At 46.8% G+C, this 19,326-nt stretch overlaps 1 protein-coding gene across 3 annotated transcripts in view; it reads left to right on the forward strand.

Annotated features, from left to right (window-relative positions):
* The window catches only part of LOC127566942 (bromodomain adjacent to zinc finger domain protein 2A-like), a 91,704-nt gene that overhangs the window by 62,045 nt on the left and 10,333 nt on the right, over positions 1-19,326 (forward strand). For all 3 annotated transcript variants that reach the window (XM_052009482.1, XM_052009483.1, XM_052009484.1), the window contains 10 exons: positions 825-899; positions 1,273-1,465; positions 4,977-5,039; positions 6,446-6,590; positions 7,483-8,096; positions 8,541-8,787; positions 11,342-11,497; positions 14,258-14,415; positions 16,872-17,161; positions 18,989-19,124. In XM_052009482.1, coding sequence (XP_051865442.1) covers positions 825-899; positions 1,273-1,465; positions 4,977-5,039; positions 6,446-6,590; positions 7,483-8,096; positions 8,541-8,787; positions 11,342-11,497; positions 14,258-14,415; positions 16,872-17,161; positions 18,989-19,124 — 2,077 coding nt within the window. The remainder of the gene's footprint in view (positions 1-824; positions 900-1,272; positions 1,466-4,976; positions 5,040-6,445; positions 6,591-7,482; positions 8,097-8,540; positions 8,788-11,341; positions 11,498-14,257; positions 14,416-16,871; positions 17,162-18,988; positions 19,125-19,326) is intronic.

Below are 19,326 nucleotides of genomic sequence, written 5' to 3' on the forward strand. Positions count from 1 at the left end.
GGGACGTGCTTCTCCTATAGCAGGGACTGCTTAAACACCCAAACAAAAAGCCCAGCCAGTTAGCCATAGGGTGATACAGCGCAGAAACAGGCGCTTCGGCCCGCCAATTCCATGCCAACCATCAACCACTTACACTAATCCTACACTGATCCTATCTTATGCTCCGCACATTCCCATCAACTCAGATTCTACCCCTTACCTACAAATTAGGGGTAATTTGCAGCAGCTAATTAAGCTACCAGTGATTGCGTGATAGAGTTGTACATCACAGAAGTAGACTCTTCGGCCCACATATCCATGCCGACCATTGTACTTATCCATACTTGTCTCATTTACCCACTTTTTTGTCAGTAGTCTTCTATGCCCTGGTGATTCAAGTGATTACATGTCCTTGGGATATGGGAGGAAACCAGAGCACCCAGGGTTTCTTGACGTGCTGAGTTGGTTGGTTGTTTCTTCTCTCCTAGTTCTGGCATCAGAACTGTAGGAACATTGTTTGCTTCACAAACGTCCAGGGCCGATTTTTCCACTTTGTCTCAGAGTCGATGCCGAGACATTTGAGATGAAGAACTGATCCGAGTTGGAAATTGAAAGTGTGAACCTGTATCTGGTGAGATGGGAAGTGCTGAGTCAGCCTGGGCCACAGTCTTGGTTGGTTGGGGGAAACTTTGTCAGGGGCCTTGCCCTCTGAACCAATGAGTGGGAATGGACAACCTAAAAGAAAACACATAATCAAGAAAAATAGAATTCAAAGACAGCGTATATAACACACATTCAAAATGCTATGCTATTAAAGCACATCTCTCTGTTTTAACTCGGTGTAGGGAAATTGATAAAAACCTGTACCAACGAGCCAACATTCGGAAGAACAAGTGGATTGTGGATGGCAAACTCAGGAGGTAAGGCCTCATTCTGAAGCAAAATAAATCTAACTTAAAGAACGAGACACCAAATAGAGAGGGTGTGTCTGTAGTCTGTGTGTTTGTCTACACGTGTGTGACCACATCAGATTGGCTTTGGCTGTGATGGCCTCCACTGCCAACGTACATTCACCAGATGTGGATTATTTGCACCTATGCTCTGGCCTGAAGTTGCAGGATGTGAAATGAAAAAAGTAGAAGGTGGGGGTCTTTTGGGTTTCTCTGCATGCACCAGCTTGTGTTGCCTTGCCATGCCTGCCTAGCTCTGCCAAGCTGCTGAAATTGGTATACCATTAACAGGGCAAGTGAAAGGCTTTCCTTTTTGGTCTGAATTTCTCCTGGTTATTGGCAGGTTACGGAGAACTCTGGCAAAGAAGAAAGGATTTGAAAAGCTCAAAAGCATCATGGAAGACAGGCGGCGGAAACAAGGAATCAGTTCTGATGTTGACCACAACAGCACATCTGTGGGCAGTGGAGACGAAGAGAGGGTGAGGGAGAGTACCAGAGGCAAATCGTCAGAAAAGAAGACTGAAGGAATTAAGACGGTAAATGACATTTCAGGCTCTTTTCCTCACCTTTGTATAACTTCCCTTCTGTGCCATGTATACTCCAACAGGGTGGCACAGTGGCGCAGCTGGTAAAACCACTGCCTCACAGTGCGAGAGACCCGGGTTCAATCCTGACCTCTGGTGCTGTCTGTGGAGTTTGCACGTTCTCCCTGTGACTGTGTGGGTTTCCCCCAGGCGCTCTGGTCTCCTCCCACATCCCAAAGGTGTGTGGGTTGGTGGGTTAATTGTTCACTGTAAATCCACCCTAGTGTGGTGCAATCCAGGGGAAGTTGATGGAAATGTGGGGAGAATAAAATGGGATTAGTGTGAGATCAGGATAGGTAGGTGCACAGACTCAGTGGGCCAAAAGGCCTGTTTCCGTGCTGTATGACTCTATGACTCAAACGACATCCATTTATAACAGACCATTTACTGTAGCAAAACAAAAGTAGCCCACATATGAAGTGTGATTGTCAGGACTTTTAGCTGGCATTGTGTGAGAAAGATAGCAGTGTTCCTGCTCACATTAGTCTCTGCATCCTCTCCAACACACATAATTCATTTGGTGGAAGCAATAGCCATTCATACAGAGCATTTAATGTAACACAATGTCCCCGTGGGATTTCACGGCAGCATTTGTCAAACAAAAAAGTTGGTGCCATACCACAGAAAGAGCTCTCAGGGCAGATGACCTTCAGCTTGGTTAAAGCGGTAGGTTTTAAAGGGTTTCTTAAAGGAGGAGAGAGAAAGCTGGAGAGATTTGGGGAAGGACAGGCAGTTGCCACTGTTGGAAACTCAGGATAATTAAGAGGTCAGAATGAGAGGAGCACAAAGCTATTGGACTGTTATAGGGCAGGAGATAGGCTGGGACAAGACCAAAGGGACATTTAAACAAGCCTGACAATTTTAAAATTGAGGCGTTGTTTGACTGGGAGCATCGGGTGAATAGAACAGGGTGTGAGTTAGGACCCAGGGCAGCAGCATTTTGGGTGACCTCAGGGTTACAAAGGGTGGAGCGAGGGAAGCAGGCCAGCGGGGGTTGGACCAGCAGAATCTGGAGGTGAGGGTTTCAGCAGCTGATGAGCTGAGGAGGGGGCACAGACTGGTGATGTTATTGAGGTGGAATATCCCTAACAGAAACAGTAATTGAAAGAGCATCTCCCCCTTGGCCAGGGGGAGTGGTATCACTGGCCACATAATCCAGACTGAGCTTTAACATCAGCCTCCTCCGGCGTAACAGCCACTGGCTCTGCCACTTCATGACGCAGTTTGTTGGAGCCTCAGCTCTCACAGATGTTGTGGAAAATTGTTTATTAACGACTTTATTAATATTAATTCTTTCCCACTAAACGGATTAAATGTATTAGAGAGGACGCGGTGACTAATGTGGGCTGGAACACCAATGTCTCCATTTACTCGAAACTGGTGAACAGTCCTGACAATCAGGCTTCACACGTTGGCTGCTTTTGACATTCATATTAAAATAGGTCAATGCATTTAATTAAATCATAATATTTAAAAAATATGCATTTGTGCTCTTCAAGGTAAAGGACATTAGGACTAGTAATGGAAAATTATCCATTTCATGCACAGTCTCAGCATCACACAGTCCCAGGGCAAGGATGTGGGTCAGACACGGGGTGAAGCTCCCTCTTCACTGTCCCATCACACACTCGCAGGGTCAGACAGAGGGTGAAGCTCCCTCCACACCATCCCGTCACACACTCCCGGGGTCAGACATAGGGTGAAGCTCCCTCCGCACCGTCCCGTCACACACTCCCGGGGTCAGACACAGGGTGAAGCTCCCTCCGCACCGTCCCGTCACACACTCCCGGGGTCAGACACAGGGTGAAGCTCCCTCCGCACCGTCCCGTCACACACTCCCGGGGTCAGACACAGGGTGAGGCTCCCTCCGCACCGTCCCGTCACACACTCCCGGGGTCAGACACAGGGTGAGGCTCCCTCCGCACCGTCCCGTCACACACTCCTGGGGTCAGACACAGGGTGAGGCTCCCTCTGCACCGTCCCGTCACACACTCCTGGGGTCAGACACAGGGTGAGGCTCCCTCCACACTATCCCATCACACACTCCCAGGGTGAGACACAGAGTGAAGCTCCTTCTATACTGTCCCGTCTCACACTCCCAGGGTTAGATACCGAGTGAAGATCTTTCTATACTGGAGACACAAGAGACTGCAGATGCTTGAATCTGGAGCAAAAAACAAAGGACTATGCCTCCTCCCACTCTACTGTAAGGATGCCATCCCTTTCTCCCAGTTTCTGCTGCATCTGCTCTCAAGATGAGGCCTTCCACTCCAGGACATCTGAGATGTCCTCTTTTTTTTCAGGAAACATGACTTCCCTTCTGCTGTGGTTGATGGAGCTCTCACCTGCACCTCCTCTACTTCCCGCACATCTCCTTTTATCCCACCTCCCCTCCAGACAGAACAGAGATAAGAGTTCCCTTGGGCCTGGCCTTTCACCCAACGAGCCTCCGCATCCAGCACATCATCCTTTGTTACTTCCACCAGTTGCAATGAGATCCCACCAACAGCCACACCTTTCCCTTCCCACCCCTTTCCACCTTCCGCTGGGACCACTCCCTCTGTGACCCCCCCGGTCTGCTCATCCCTCCCCACCCACCCCTCCCTGACCCCTGGCACTTTCCCCTGCAACTGTAGGAGGTGCAACATCTGTTCTTATGCCTCCTTCTCCACCTGCATTCCAGTGATCTGAACAGACCTTACAGGTGAGGCAAATATTCACGTGCACTGCCTCCAACCTCATCTACTGGTGCTCCCGATGTGGCCTTCTCTATATTGGTTTGTAGAACATCTGCGCTCTGTCTGAATGGCCATCCCAAGCTCCTGGTCCAACTCCCCTTCCTATTCCCACACACTCCCAGGACATGGTTTAGACACTGTAAAGCCCTGTCTACATTGTTCCATCACAGACTCCCAGGGCAGGAACAGTACGGGTTGGACACCAAGTAAAGCCCCCACAACATTGCCCTGGTAGTGCATAATAGGACAGAGATAGCACAGGTCAGATGCAGAATAAAGCTCCCTCTACACTTTCAGTGCAGGGTCAGTACGGGCTGGACACAGAGTAAAACTCCCTCACATTGTCCCGTCACACACTCGCAAGGCAGGTGCAGCACAGTTTAGATAGAATATAAAAACTCTCTCTATATTGTCATAACAAAGTGCCCAGTTAGGATGTTCCAACCTCTGCAATATTTTTCCACCATGGACCTTTATCCTTTGTGCTGTGGGAATGAGTGTAAATTGCCTTCAGGGCTCTCCCTCCCTTGGTGCTCAGTGCTGGGCAGTGTGGATGGTGAATGGCACAAGCTGCCTGCTTGGGCTCCTGCATATGGTACAGAGAAAGAGAAGGGCTGAAGATTAACAAACACAAACCTTTAATACTGCAATTGCTTCTCAAAGCTATGTTTACATTGGTGTGAATATTTATTCCTGTTGTAAATGTCTGTGTTTCCCCATCTCAGGAGCATGAACAGCCATCTACTAGTGTGTCTGAACTAAGCTGTCAGATTGAGAAGCTCAGTAAGGTGAGTGAACATAGAATGTACCAGCTCAACATCAGGTCAGTTATCCCTTTAAATCTGTGTCTCTGTTTTACAGTCTTCACATGAACAATGTGTTTTAATCCCAAACTCTTGCTTGATTGTCTTTTAATATTCCTCAAGAATGTCTATAATTCACTCTTGAAACTAGTCAGACTCTGCTTTGGATACACTGGGTGACTTAAGAATTCTATGTCCTAAGCTCCCAGCCAGTGGAACTAACACTACTGTTTACCCTCGCTGATCTTGCTAATTTATCAGGTCAACCATCAGCCTTCAAAAAGCAGAAAAACAGCCAAATCTTCTCAAGCTGCCCTTTGTAACAGTAATCTGCCATCCCTGATAATGACCTGGTCATTCTCCATTGATTCTACATCCTTCCTATAATGGGGGCCTCAAAAGTTCACCCTGTATCCCAGCTGCAGCCTAAGGCTTTGGGGCAAGTTAAACATCACTTCCATGCCTTTTTATTCCTTGGACTAAAATTGAGGTTTGTTCCTTTTTCTCTCTGAATTATAAGTTTTATTTACCAACAGACAAGTTGCCTCTTTACCATCTGAAATATCCTTTCACTTCCGTCCTCTATGCATGTACTCACCAATCTTCCCACATCTCATGTTCATTACCACAAGTTGCCAAATCATAAGCAAATCTGGGTTTTTTTCACCTTAAATGTCAACCCAGATCAATTGCATATACCATGACTAAGAATAGATCTGACACACGGCCTTGAAAGACACTGCTCACCATATCTCTACACTTGCCTTTATTCCTACATCTCGCTTTTAGCACACTGACGACCTCTTTCAAACAGCTATTTATGTTTATATTTTGCTTTAAACGTGGTAACAAGCCCCAAGATGCTTCACAGGAGTGCTAACAAACTAAATCTGACACTGACCCACATGATTTGCTCAGGAAGGTTATCAAACATATGGTAAAAGAAGGAGCTTCTACACAGGGGAAGAAGGAGGGTGGCAGGGCTGGAGATAGGGTTGGCCAACAGCACAGAGGGATTTTTAAACAAGGCTGAGAGTTTTAAACAAGGCTATAGGTTAGCAAGCACAGGGCTGCTGGGTGACGAGTCGAGTTAAGACACAGGCAGCAGAGTTTTGGAGATTTGAGTTTACTGAGGGTAGAGATTTGGCTGGCCAGGAGTGTGTTAATTCCATGTGCTATAATCAAGAGCCTCCTGAAAGCCTTTCTCTTCAGCAGGTGTCCCCCGGTGCTCCCCAGACACGCACACGTTGAATTCGATCTCTTTTGCCTCCAGACCGCTTTCTCCACCTTGTAAAGTGCTCGGATATATTGTCTTTGAGTATGCAGGAGCTCAATAGCACTATATGTCACTGCTGTTTGGTAACCATTGCCTCAACTGCTTGTTTCCATAGCGACAAATCTTTTTTGCACGGAAGCTGCTTCAATTCTCCCAGAAACTACGTGCCTTGTTATTGGGGCGGGACCGCTTCAGGCGTCGCTACTGGGTTTTTCCTCACCTTAGTGGCGTGTTTGTGGAAGGCTCTGAGGAATTGGCAGGTAAGGCTCACAATCCCAACGCTTCTGCGAGAGATGGTTCAGTCGCAGAATACGTACTGTTTCTGTTCAAGGGAAACTCCTAGCTTGACACTCAAAGCATTAGAAGTGAAGAATGCCATTTGCCTCTTTCTTCTTCCTAATGACTTGCTGTACCTGCATGTTAACTTTCAGTGATATGTGTGTAGGAATACCCAGGTCCCTCTGATCACCAACACCTTTCATTTTTTGAGACACAAGAAATTCTGCAGATGCTGGAATCCCACCACACCAACTGGGCAGTGTAAATTCAAGTACCGAAATAAATCTGGAATAAAATGCTTGTGTCAGTAGTGGTGACCCTGAAACTTCAGGGTCTGCCCTTTAGAATTACAGAGTCTTACCACACAGAAACAGGCCCTTCGGTCCACCACATCAATGCTGTCCCTGCACCTATCCCCACCAATCCCATTCACCTGCATTAGGTCCGTAAGGGGAAGAATCATGCTATTTTTCCAGATGAGTGAGCAGTGGCTAACTCTTAACTGTCCCCTGAAATGGCCCAGAAAGACACACTGTTCAACGTTAATGGAAAACAAATAAAGCTGCAGATGCTGGAATCTGAAACAAAAACAGAAAATGCTGGAAGAATTCAGCCAGTCAGTCAGGCATCTGTGGAAAGAGAAACCAGTCAACATATCAGGTTGAAGCCCCTCAGGAAGGGTCCCTGACCTGAAGTGTTAACCTTCTTCTCTTTCCACAGATGTTGCTTAACTGGCTGAGTTCTTCCAGCATTTTCTGTTTTTGACACTGTTCAACATATTAATGTTAAGGACGGACACTAAGCACTGTGGAACCCATTCAGACTGTCGTGGTGTAACTCTGATGACGCCTTGTTGCTGTTGCTCTCTACCAGCCACTGAAGAGGGGAATGTGGAAAAGAACCAGCCCCAGCATCTCGAGAGCGCCCCAGTTAAAGTGCACGTGGGCGATGCACTGAGTGCGAAACCCAGCACTCCGATTAGGCCAAAGGATGACCAGCGGAGGAAGTGCGAGGCTAACCCGGCTGCCCCAGAGAGCCCAAAACGGCAGCGGGCAAACGTCAAATGCGGCAGCGGTTTGCAGCAGGAGGCACCTCCCGCTGGCCAGCCTCACTCGAACCTTGAACAGTTGGCTGTGTTTTTAGCGTGGCTGAGCGTCCTGCAGAACTCCGTGTCCGACCTCTCCATCCCGACACCTCAGTGCAGCACCAGCAAAGACAGCCTGGCTGCCTTCTCCCCGGAGGTCCTGCTGGCCAGCAACCGCAAGCTGTTTGATCTCAGCGTTCCAAGCTCAGAACAAAAGGTCAAGGACTGCGCTGAGAAGCAAGGGCAGTGGTTCAGCCTTCTCCCCAGAATCCCCTGCGACACCTCGTCTGTTACCCAACTCCCAACTTATCCACAACCAGCACTACAGCATCAGTCCTACTTCGTGGACTCGGATCCAAATGGACTGGACTGTGGTGCACTGAAGCCACCTGCCGCTGCACAGGTACGTGGTTTGTTTCTTTGGGTGGGGGAGGCCAGGAAGGAGGCGGATCTTAAACTTGGATGTTGAAACAGTTCGTGTGGTCAGGTTGGCTGCATTTAGCACACCCTTTCACCCCTGAGTCTTGACTGGAAGATATGCCGATTGACATCTGTCAAGGTGCCAGATGTGGGCCACCTCAATCCAGTTGGAGACTTATCCAGACATCAGCACCGTGCGAGAACTGCAACATCTGCAGATGCTGGAAACCTGAAATAAAAACAGAGAATGGTGGAAACACTCCGCAGGCCAGGCAGCATCTGTGGAGAGAGAAACCAGTCAACGTTTGAGGTCTAGGACCAGGCATCTTCAACCGGGCGTCCGGACAACCCTGTTCAACTGGGCATCTTCAAGCTTCACGCGCATCTGTTTGTTGCTCACTTCATTCACCTTTCCTCTCTCTTGCAGCCATTTACGGAAGCCCCATTTGATACACAGTTCATAGACCCTCTGATTCTTGACCCTGCTTCTGGGACCTCAGGCTCCACCTTTCCCCAAGCTAAGACCCCCGCGACCAAGGAAAAGGTCAAACCTCATCCGACTGAAGGCCTTCCTCAGGCTGAGAGTCCTTGGCCGGTGTTACCTAAACGACGTGGGCGGCCATCAAAATTCCTGAAGGAGTTCAGTCAGTGCCAGTTGAAGCCAATTCCACCAGGTGAGATTCCTTGGGAGTGTTGGGGCTCCCACCCAGTCAGGTTTTGTTAGGGGAGAAATGTGTGGAACGTGGCTCAGGAAACCTTGTGTTCTTGTTCTGCTTCTAACCTTTGATGGAAAAATTCATGTTCAAAAAAGGCTGTTTTATAAAAAGTGGGTCCTTTACCAAAACCCCCAAGTGATTACATGGATCATCATTCCCACAAATTACAAGTCTTGTGTTAACCATAAATTTAATCTTTATGCAAACCCATTTACCTCTTGAATACTTCAATGTTACCCATACCCCACATCCATCAATGTGCCCCCACCACTCTTCTCCCTCTTTAACTCAACCTACGCTGACTCTGTTTGTGCAAGTGAAGAACAGTTAAGGTGCAGAAACAGTGTCATAAAGAGTGAGATATTTGTTGATTGTTTTGTGGATGACTCTTGACATTAAATTACAGCCTTTCACTTACTTGCAGTCACTTGTTGATTAAAATAAATCTTGGTTTCCCTAAAATGACACAAAATTTTGCTAAGGACCAATAGGTTACAGTAGTACTAGACAGTCATTAACCAGGCAATTGATATGATATAATGCTGTTGTTAAGCCATACTCTTTGGCTAATGAGCCCATGTGATAGGGGTAATTTTGCATGTCTCTGTTCTAGCATTAACCAGAGAATGAGACCAAAGCAGGGGAACTGTTAACTGCACTCACTGTTGAGGTCAAGGCTGCAGGCTGCAAGTGGAACCTTACAAACTGATTGTAACCATCAATATTAATTGAATTACTTACATACCTTGAGCACCTTCCACCACCATAGGACGTCCCAAAGCACTTCACAGGCAAGGAAGCATTTTTTAGAGTGTTGTAATGTCAGAAATGCAGTGAGCAACTTGTGCACAACAAACTCCCACAAACAGCAATGTTATCAGTTTTAGTGATCGAAATGCAAAATACTGTACTGGAATCTGAAATAAAAACTCAGCAGGTCAGGCAGCATCTGTGGAGAGAGAAACAGAATCAACAATTAGTACCTGACCTGCTGAGTGTTCCAGCATATTTTGTTTTTATCTCCGTTTCACTGATGTTGATTGAGGGTAAGTGTTGGCCCCAGGACACTGGGGAGAACTCTTCTGCCCATCTTCAAAATAATGTGTTGGGTTCCCTTATCTCCTGCTTGAGAGTTTAATATCTCATTCAAAACACAGCCCCTCCAACAGCCTTCCCCCACCAACCTTAGCAGGGGATTTGACCCTATAACCTCTGCAGTGGGCTTTGAATCCACAAGGTTCTTTTTCAGCCTGCTTGTATGCAATTCCTGGTTCAACTTTCCTCCACACATAGTTGCTAATATTTATGTTATAAAACTCCATGCTCTGTGAGCACCAGCGGAGGTGATAAGCCATTATATAAATCAGTTATAAAACCTGTTTGCAGTTCAGTGTTGCTGTGAATTTACAGAATATTTTACAAAACAATTGTTGTTTCTTTAACCCACTTTGCTTGAATGATTTTGGTCCATTCTCTAAAGCAGCCAAACTCAAAGCTTTGTACCAAGCCCACCACTGCAGATCCATGTTGTTAGAACTCACTCTATTGGATGCCAGTGGTAGTGCAGCTCTTTAACATGTTGCCAGCTATCTTTGAATTGATGGTAAATCCAACCACTTAATATCCACTTAATATTTCTCTCAAGCGAAATGTGGCTGTGGCTTTTAAAGGATTTTTTTTCTACAGAAATAAATATTTAGTGTGCTTATAAACCACAGTAGGACTATGTGGAACATCGCAATTACTGGCTGAACTTCCAACAGTATTTATGTCTCATTTAAACACACTGAAACATCAACACTGAAACCAGACAAAATGCAGACACTGTATGTGTAATATCAAAAGTCCACTTGAGTCTCTGTGAACACTTTTCTCCACCAGAAATAGTCTTTTATGTCTCTCCGAAATGCCACTTTTGCTGGAAAAGGAAACTGGATAAATGCTTAGCGGGCTAAAGTTTATAGGACTGTGGGTGAGCGATTGGGATTAGGATTCATTTGTCAACTCAAGGAGCCAGTACAGGCACAATGAGTCAAAGGCCCTTCTTCCCAGCTGTCTAATTGTATGAGTGCAAGATCGTCTTTCCTGTAGCCAAAGAGTCACCCTGTAAACTCAGTTTGTCTTTGATGCCTGAAATTATACAGTTCCTGCCTGTAACAAAGACAGCTGTCACTACTAATCTCACTTGAAAATACATTAGCTCCAGCAAGGCCCTTAAAGTATTTCTCTAGCTGTAACAGTCAACAATCAAACAACTCAGGAATCTCCACAACTTAATTAGCCCACTATCTGAAGGCATCAGCTTGCTGTGCTCAGCCTTTCATTTGTCCTGGGTGTCTGAAACCTGGGCAGCTACATTTGGTTTTGCAAACCAGCCTGCTTACAATTTAAACAGTTCATGCAAGCTTTGGAATTGAATGGTTACATCTCAACGCCTGTGCTGCAATTAGAGGAGCACGGATCTGGAGCTGCACTCACTTACTAATCATGTGTGGACTTGTGTCTTTTGTAGAGATGCAGAAAGGTTGGTGGCACATTGGCAGCCCGGAGGAGCTGAATTGCCTGCTCAAAGTGCTTCATCCACGGGGGATACGGGAAAAGGCCTTACACAAACAGCTCCTCAAGCACATGGACTATGTCAATCAAGCCTGCATGAGGGATAACACAGGTAGGGCTCTGTGTCTCTGATTACTGTACAGGATTGTATAAATCTGTACCAAAATAACTCATTCAAACAGAGAGGTTTACTCTGACAGTAAAAGGTGATGTTTTCTCAAGGAGAGAACATAGAATATAGAACAGTACAGTACAGGAACAGGCCCTTCAGCCCACCACATCTGTGCTGACCATAATGTCAATTTAAACTAATCCCATCTGCCTGCACACAGACTAGATCCCTCTATTCCCTGCCTGATCATGTGCCTGTCTAAATTCCTCTTAAATGTTGCTTTCGTAACTGCCTCTATCACCTCCCCTGGCAGCCTGTTCCAGGCACCCATCACTATCTGTGTGTAAAAAAAAAACCTTGCCTTACTAAACCCCTTTAAACTCTCCCCCTCTCACCTTAAACCTACGACCTCTTGTACTTGACACTTCCACTCTGGGAATAAGACACTATCTATCCTAATCTGCCTCTCATAATTTTATAAACTTCTATCAGATTTCCCCCAGCCTCTGATGCTCCAGAGAAAACAATCCAAGCTGGTCTAACCTTATACATGCAAAAGTCTTGGGCACCCCTGGTCAAAATTTCTGTTACTGTGAATAGTTAAGCGAGTAAAAGATGACCTGATTTCCAAAAGGCATAAAGTTAAAGATGACACATTTCTTTAATATTTTAAGCAAGATTACTTTTTTATTTCCATCTTTTACAGTTTCAAAATAACAAAAAAGGAAAAGGGCCCGAAGCAAAAGTTTGGGCGCCCTGCATGGTCAGTACTTAGTAACACCCCCTTTGGCAAGTATCACTGCTTGTAAACGCTTTCTGTAGCCAGCTAAGAGTCCTTCAATTCTTGTTTGGGGGATTTTCACCCATTCTTCCTTGCAAAAGGCTTCTAGTTCTGTGAGGTTCTTGGGCCGTCTTGCATGCACTGCTCTTTTGAGGTCTATCCACAGATTTTTGATGATGTTTAGGTCAGGGGACTGTGAGGGCCATGGCAAAACCTTCAGCTTGTGCCTCTTGAGGTAGTCCATTGTGGGCTTTGAGGTGTGTTTAGGATCGTTATCCTGTTGTAGAAACCATCGTCTTTTCATCTTCAGCTTTTTCACAGACGGTGTGATGTTTGCTTCCAGAATTTGCTGGTATTTAATTGAATTCATTCTTCCCTCTACCAGTGAAATGTTCCCCGTGCCACTGGCTGCAACACAAGCCCAAAGCATGATCGATCCACCCCCGTGCTTAACAGTTGGAGAGGTGTTCTTTTCATGAAATTCTGCACCCTTTTTTCTCCAAACATACCTTTGCTCATTGCAGCCAAAAAGTTCTATTTTAACTTCATCAGTCCACAGGACTTGTTTCCAAAATGCATCAGGCTTGTTTAGATGTTCCTTTGCAAACTTCTGACGCTGAATTTTGTGGTGAGGATGCAGGAAAGTTTGGAGAAAAAAGGGTGCCGAATTTCATGAAAACAATACCTCTCCAACTGTTAAGCACGGGGGTGGATCGATCATGCTTTGGGCTTGTGTTGCAGCCAGTGGCACGGGGAATATTTCACTGGTAGAGAGAAGAATGAATTCAATTAAATACCAGCAAATTCTGCTAGCAAACATCACACCGTCTGTAAAAAAGCTGAAGATGGAAAGACGATGGCTTTTACAACAGGAATGATCCTAAACACACCTCAAAATCCACAATGGACTACCTCAAGAGGCACAAGCTGAAGGTTTTGCCATGGCCCTCACAGTCCCCCAACCTAAACATCATCAAAAATCTGTGGATAGACCTCAAAAGAGCAGTGTATGCAAGGCGACCCAAGAATCTCAGGGAACTAGAAGCCTTTTGCAAGGAAGAATGGGCGAAAATCCCCCAAACAAGAATTGAAAGACCCTTAGCTGGCTACAGAAAGCGTTTACAAGCTGTGATACTTGCCAAAGGGGGTGTTACTAAGTACTGACCATGCAGGGTGCCCAAACTTTTGCATCGGGCCCTTTTCCTTTTTTGTTATTTTGAAACTGTAAAAGATGGAAATAAAAAAGTAATCTTGCTTAAAATATTAAAGAAATGTTTCATCTTTAACTTTATGCCTTTTGGAAATCAGGTCATCTTTTACTCGCTCAGCTATTCACAGTAACAGAAATTTTGACCAGGGGTGTCCAGACTTTTGCATGCCACTATAGCTAATACACTCCAATCCTGGCAATATCCTGGTAAACCTCTTCTGCACCCTCTCTAAAGCCTCCACATCCTTCCTATAGTGCGGAGACCAGAAGTGCACACAGTACTCCAAATGTGGCCTAAACTCCATCTGCTATTTCTCTGTCCAATTTTCCAGCTGATCTATACCCTGCTGTACCCTTCCACAACTTTCCTCGTTATCCTCAAATCCACTAATTTTCAAGTCATCTTTAAACTTACTAAACTGACCACCTAAATTTTCATCCAAATCATTAATATATAGTCACAAACAACAGAGGACCCAGCAATGATCACAGACCTCCAGCTGAGATTCAATGGGTTACTCACCCATCTGGCTTCTGATATGCAGACCTGGACATTGAATGTTAGTAGCTTATTTGACTGGGGAGGGCATCACAACTGAGCCCAGTCCTGAACATAGCTGATATGCACACTATACATTTGCCAGCCAGGAAGCAATCAGAAGCTAAACATGTGGCTGATTTTCTCTCGACCTAACAGGCTTGAGTGCATTGTAGCCCTGCCTCAAGTTTGTTAACCTGACTTATGTCCCTGTTTTCTTCTCCTGCTCAGATATCCTCTTCAGCAACAATAACGAGGAACAACTAGTTACCAAGGAAATGGTGGAGAACTGGAAACCAGAGAAGTGGGCGATTTTAGCCGACCTTGAGGTCCTGCAGTACCTTGAGGAATTGGAACAGAGGGTGATATCTGCCAGTCTGCAGGTGGAGGTGCTGACAAACACTGCATATTATCAAATGGAGACCAACCAGCCACACGCTGATTGACACTGGGCCAGCACACACTGCCCTCACCCTTCCCTTGCACCAGCACATAGGCCTGATTAATTCAGGATTCCCTCTTCCACAGTCAAAGTTGCATCAGTGTCACAGTAGTGCAGCTGGTGGAACTCCTTTAACCTGGGTTCGAACCTGACCTCTGACGCTGTCTGTGTGTGTGGAGTTTGCACATTCTCCCTGTGACTGCGTGGGTTTCCCCGGGTGCTCTGGTTTTATAAGAGATATCTTTTAGTCACATGTGCATCGAAACACACAGTCAAATACATCTTTTGCGTAGTGTTCTGGGGGCAGCCCGCAAGTGTCGCCATGCTTCCGGCACCAACATAGCATGCCCACAACTTCCTAACCCGTACGTCTTTGGAATGTGGGAGGAAACCCACGCAGACACGGGGAGAACGTACAAACTCCTTACAGACAGTGGCCGGAATTGAACCCAGGTCTCTGGCGCTGTAATAGCGTTACGCTGACTGCTACAGTAACGTCCCTGCCCTCTCCCACATCCCAACAATGTGCGGGTCGGTGGGTTAATTGGCCGCTGCAAATTGCCCCCAGTGTGTGGGTGAGGGGTAGAATCTCGGGGGATTTGAGGGGAATGTGGAGAGAATAAAATGGGATTAGTTTAAATGAGTGATTGATGGTCAGCACGGACTTAATGGGCCGAAGGGCCTGTTCCCGTGCTGTAAGATTCCATTGCTTCCACCACAGCCACAATTCCCCTTTTATGTTGCACCTTTTTTTGACATGGCAAAGTGTCCCGTGGGACTTCCCACTTGAGTGTTGGACATCAGCAGAAGGAGGAGCAGAGGTGTGGCCACAAGCACGGTCACCAGGAGAATTTTGAAGGCGAGGCAAGATGGAGCCATGTGGAAGGGAGTTCCTGACTGTCCCAAAGAGGGTGGCTGAATGAGGAGCGGGAAGGAGGATGGCCAAGGTGTGAGAGGGAGAAACATTGCTGCTGGATCAGAGGGGAAGGGTGAGTGAAGCAGGGGAGAGTCCACCAAGGTGGCTTCAGACTCACCAGAGATGAGCTGCAGGAAGTTCAGCTTCAACCAGGCCATGTCCAGAGACTGGGCACAGTGAAGTTGACAGATTAGCACCCAGCAGGAACTTGGAAGAGCAAATCCTTCAGAAAGGCGAAGGGTCTAGGCCCTTGGTGATCTTTGCTAAAGGGCTCTTGTAACCAAGTTGAAGAGTCAAGTTGTCACCTCCATTGAAAGATCAAGACCCTTCGAGATGTTTGCAAGGTCACTGACCAGCCTCATGATCTAATTAAAAAGTACAAGACACTTGATGACCCACCTGAAGGGTCAAGACCAGTGGTCAAAAAAAAGATAAGGTAAATGGCAATATTGTGGTTAGCTGACCCCAGCAAGGATTTTAACAACCTGTGCATTGTAGGGATGGCAGAATTTCATGGTTCAGTGCCCCTGGGGAAGACTTTATTAGAACGGGAGATACTGCAGTGCAATCAGGACCCACAAGAACATGAGAAAATAGGAGCAGGAGTAGGCCACTCGGCCCCTCGAGCCTGCCCTACCATTCAGTACGACCACGGCTGCTCTACGCTGGCCTCAACTCCTCTTCTGTGCTAGTTCCCCATACCCCTCAATTACTTGATCTTTCAAATATCTCCCCCTTAAATATTTCTAATGATCCACCCTCCACCAACCTTGGAGGCAGAGAATGCCAGAAATTCGCCACCCTCTGTGGGAAGAAATTTTTATGCACCTCAGTTTTAAATGACCGTTTAAATTGTGTTGTAAGTATGTGCCCTTGCCTGTGACTCTCCCACTAGTGAAAACATCCCAACATCTATCTGGCCAAACCCCCTGAGGATCTTATATGTTTGAATAAGGTCACCCCTCATTCTTCTGAACTCCAAGGAATACAGACCCAAATTATCTAGGACATCCCTCTTATCCCTGTAATTAGCTTGGTGAATCTCCTTTGGATTGCCTTCAATGCTACTATATTCTTTTTTACAAAACTCTGCACAGTATTCCGGGTGTGAGTCTGACATCCGGAGACACAAGAGACCACAGATGCTGGAAGCAACAAACAATCTGCTGGAGGAACTCAGCGGGTCGAGCAGCATCTGTCGGGGGAGAGGAATCATTGATGTTTCAGGACCCGAATCATCAACAATTCCTTTTCTCCCCCTCCCCCATGGATGCTGCTCGACCCGCTGTGATTCTGGCAACTTGTCACTTCCCGAAATGATAGAATGGAATGGGCAGCAGACTATGGAGAGCTGCACTTTTGTCACATTGCGTGGATTTAAAAGGACAAGTGCACGTGTCGAGTGCGACGCCCAGCACTCGCATTTGAATGGGCAACTGGAGATTTATTTGCCAGCAGGGTGTGAGCATTGTCTTTGATTTGTCCAGGGCTGGTCCTGTCCAGACACAGATTCCACCCGTGACGACCTGGTGTACTTCGATCAGAAGTGCCTGACCTCCAGTGAAGGCAAAGTAAAAGACGAGGAAGAGATGGAGCTCATGCGGAGAAATAACAACCCCCTGGATTTAGCTGTGAGCCGTCTGGTGACATTGGAGCTGAACATAGAGCGGCGGTATCTGAAGGAACCACTCTGTGCCGCTGCCGCAAGGAAACTGGAGCCCACAGCAACAGCAAGTAAAGCTGCTGTCAAGGGTGTCTTCGAGACTGAAGTGAACAGGTAATCTACACTGTCATTACTTAGAGTCGTAGAATAATACAGCACGGAAACAGGCCCTTCGGCCCAACTCATCCACGCTGACCAAGATTCCCATCTAAGCCAGTCCCATTTACCTACGTTTGGCCCATGTCCCTCAAAACCTCTCTTATCCATGTACCTGTCCAAGTGTCTTTTGAATGTTGTTATTGTACCTGCCTCAACCACTTCCTCTGGCAGCTTGTTCCATGCACTGACCACCCTCTGCGTGAAAAGTTGCCCCTCAGGTCCCTTTTAAATCTTTCCCCTCTCACCCTAAATCTAAGCCCTATAGTTTTTAGTTCCCTTGCACCTAGTTTTTGATTCACTGCAATACCTAGCTACATTCTAGCTTGAATTTCCCGACTTGGTGTTGACCTTGAGAGCTCCCACTGTTTACAGACAATCATGGAAACCTGTCTGCGGTTTCTCCTTACCTCATGCAGGATAACTTGTGGTTTGAAGCGTTCTATGCCAACCCCCCACCGCGACCCTAGCCTAGACTGACCCTTTGACCTTCATTGACAACTGGAATTTTCAGCAGATCAGTCTTTGGGACCATTGCAGAGGGGGACAGACCACTGCTGAATTGTCTCCCTCGCCAACTGACAACCACCACCCCACCCCTGCCAAATGCAATCAAAGGCAAATTTCTCTTGGCAGTTTGTTGGTGCAGGGAAACTCTGAGCTGGAACAGAGTCCTTGCCTCCCCGAGGTACGCACACTCGCTTCCCAGCAGAGGCACTGGATAACGCCCCGGACTGGTGACCCTGATTGGTTCCTTTCTCTCTCACTAACCCTGGGCTTCTGAAGCCCACTCTCCCTGGAGAACAGCGGCCAACCATGTCCAGTCTGAAGGGCTCAGTACCACACCCAAGCCAACAAGGCTATCAGGTAGCCTGGCAAATGTATTGGTATTGGTTTATTATTATCACTTGTACCGAGGTACAGTGAAAAGCTTGTCTTACAAACCGATCGTACAGGTCAATTCATTACACAGTGCAGTTACATTGAGTTAGTACAGAGTGCATTGATGTAGTACAGGTAAAAACAATAACAGTACAGAGTAAAGTGTCACAGCTACAGAGAAAGTGCAGTGCAATAAGGTGCAAGGTCACAACAAGGTAGATCGTGAGGTCAGAGTCCATCTCATCGTATAAGGGAACCATTCAATAGTCTTATCACAGTGGGGTAGAAGCTGTAAATGTAAATCCCATGGCCTCCGTTTACACTGAGGTGAAGGTTTATTTACTTTTGAATTCTGGAATATGTGCAGTCAACACAGAACTGGTTATAATGTTGCAGAGATGTCATAGAGTCTTACAACCGGGAAACAGGCCCTTCAGCCCATCAAGTCTGTGTTGTCCATCCAGCACCCATTTACACATCCCATTTTCTCCCCACATTCCCCATCAACGCCTCCCACCCCCCTGTCATACTCCACCCTGGGGCAAGGGGATGGGGTGGGGAGAATTGATGGGGAATGTGGGAAGAATTAATCCACTGACCCACTTGTCTTGGGTGGAAACTGGAGCACCTGGAGGAAACCCACAGGGTCACAGGGAGAATGTGCAAACTCCACACAGGCAGTGCCGGAGGTCAGGATTGAACCCAGGTCTCTGGCGCTGTGAGGCAGCAGCTCTACCCTCTGCGCCACTGTGCTGCCTCAGGTTCACCTCAGTGAAGGGGGAATCATTAACCTGCCATCTCTGGATCTTCCAGTTGGTTGTGCGCTGTGACAGTCACACCACTGTGGGCGGCAGACTGTGAACAGTCATTGCTTGAGGGGCTTTCTTTGTGTCTGTTACACAGCAATGAAGGTTCGATCCCTCCTGGACTGAGCTTGTGGCGGGAAACCTTACTGAAGTGCACAAACGCTGCTCAGGTATTCATGTGCATCCAGCAGCTGGAGAAGTCCATCGCTTGGGAGAAGTCTGTTCTGAAAGTGGTAAGTCTGATAAATCAGTCCTTTAGTAAATGCAGTTTGCCTAAATATCTACCTAATACATATGTTGCATCCATCTCCCTGTCTGTCGCCACCTCACTGCCCACCTGTCTTTCTGGATCCCATCTATTTATCAACAGCATCTGTCTGTCTGTCAGATTATGCTCCCTCCGCCTCCCCTCTCTTTCTCCGCCTCCCCTCTCCC

This window comes from Pristis pectinata, chromosome X (assembly GCF_009764475.1).
Source record: "Pristis pectinata isolate sPriPec2 chromosome X, sPriPec2.1.pri, whole genome shotgun sequence".
In the NCBI taxonomy this organism is placed as follows: Eukaryota; Metazoa; Chordata; class Chondrichthyes; order Rhinopristiformes; family Pristidae; genus Pristis; species Pristis pectinata.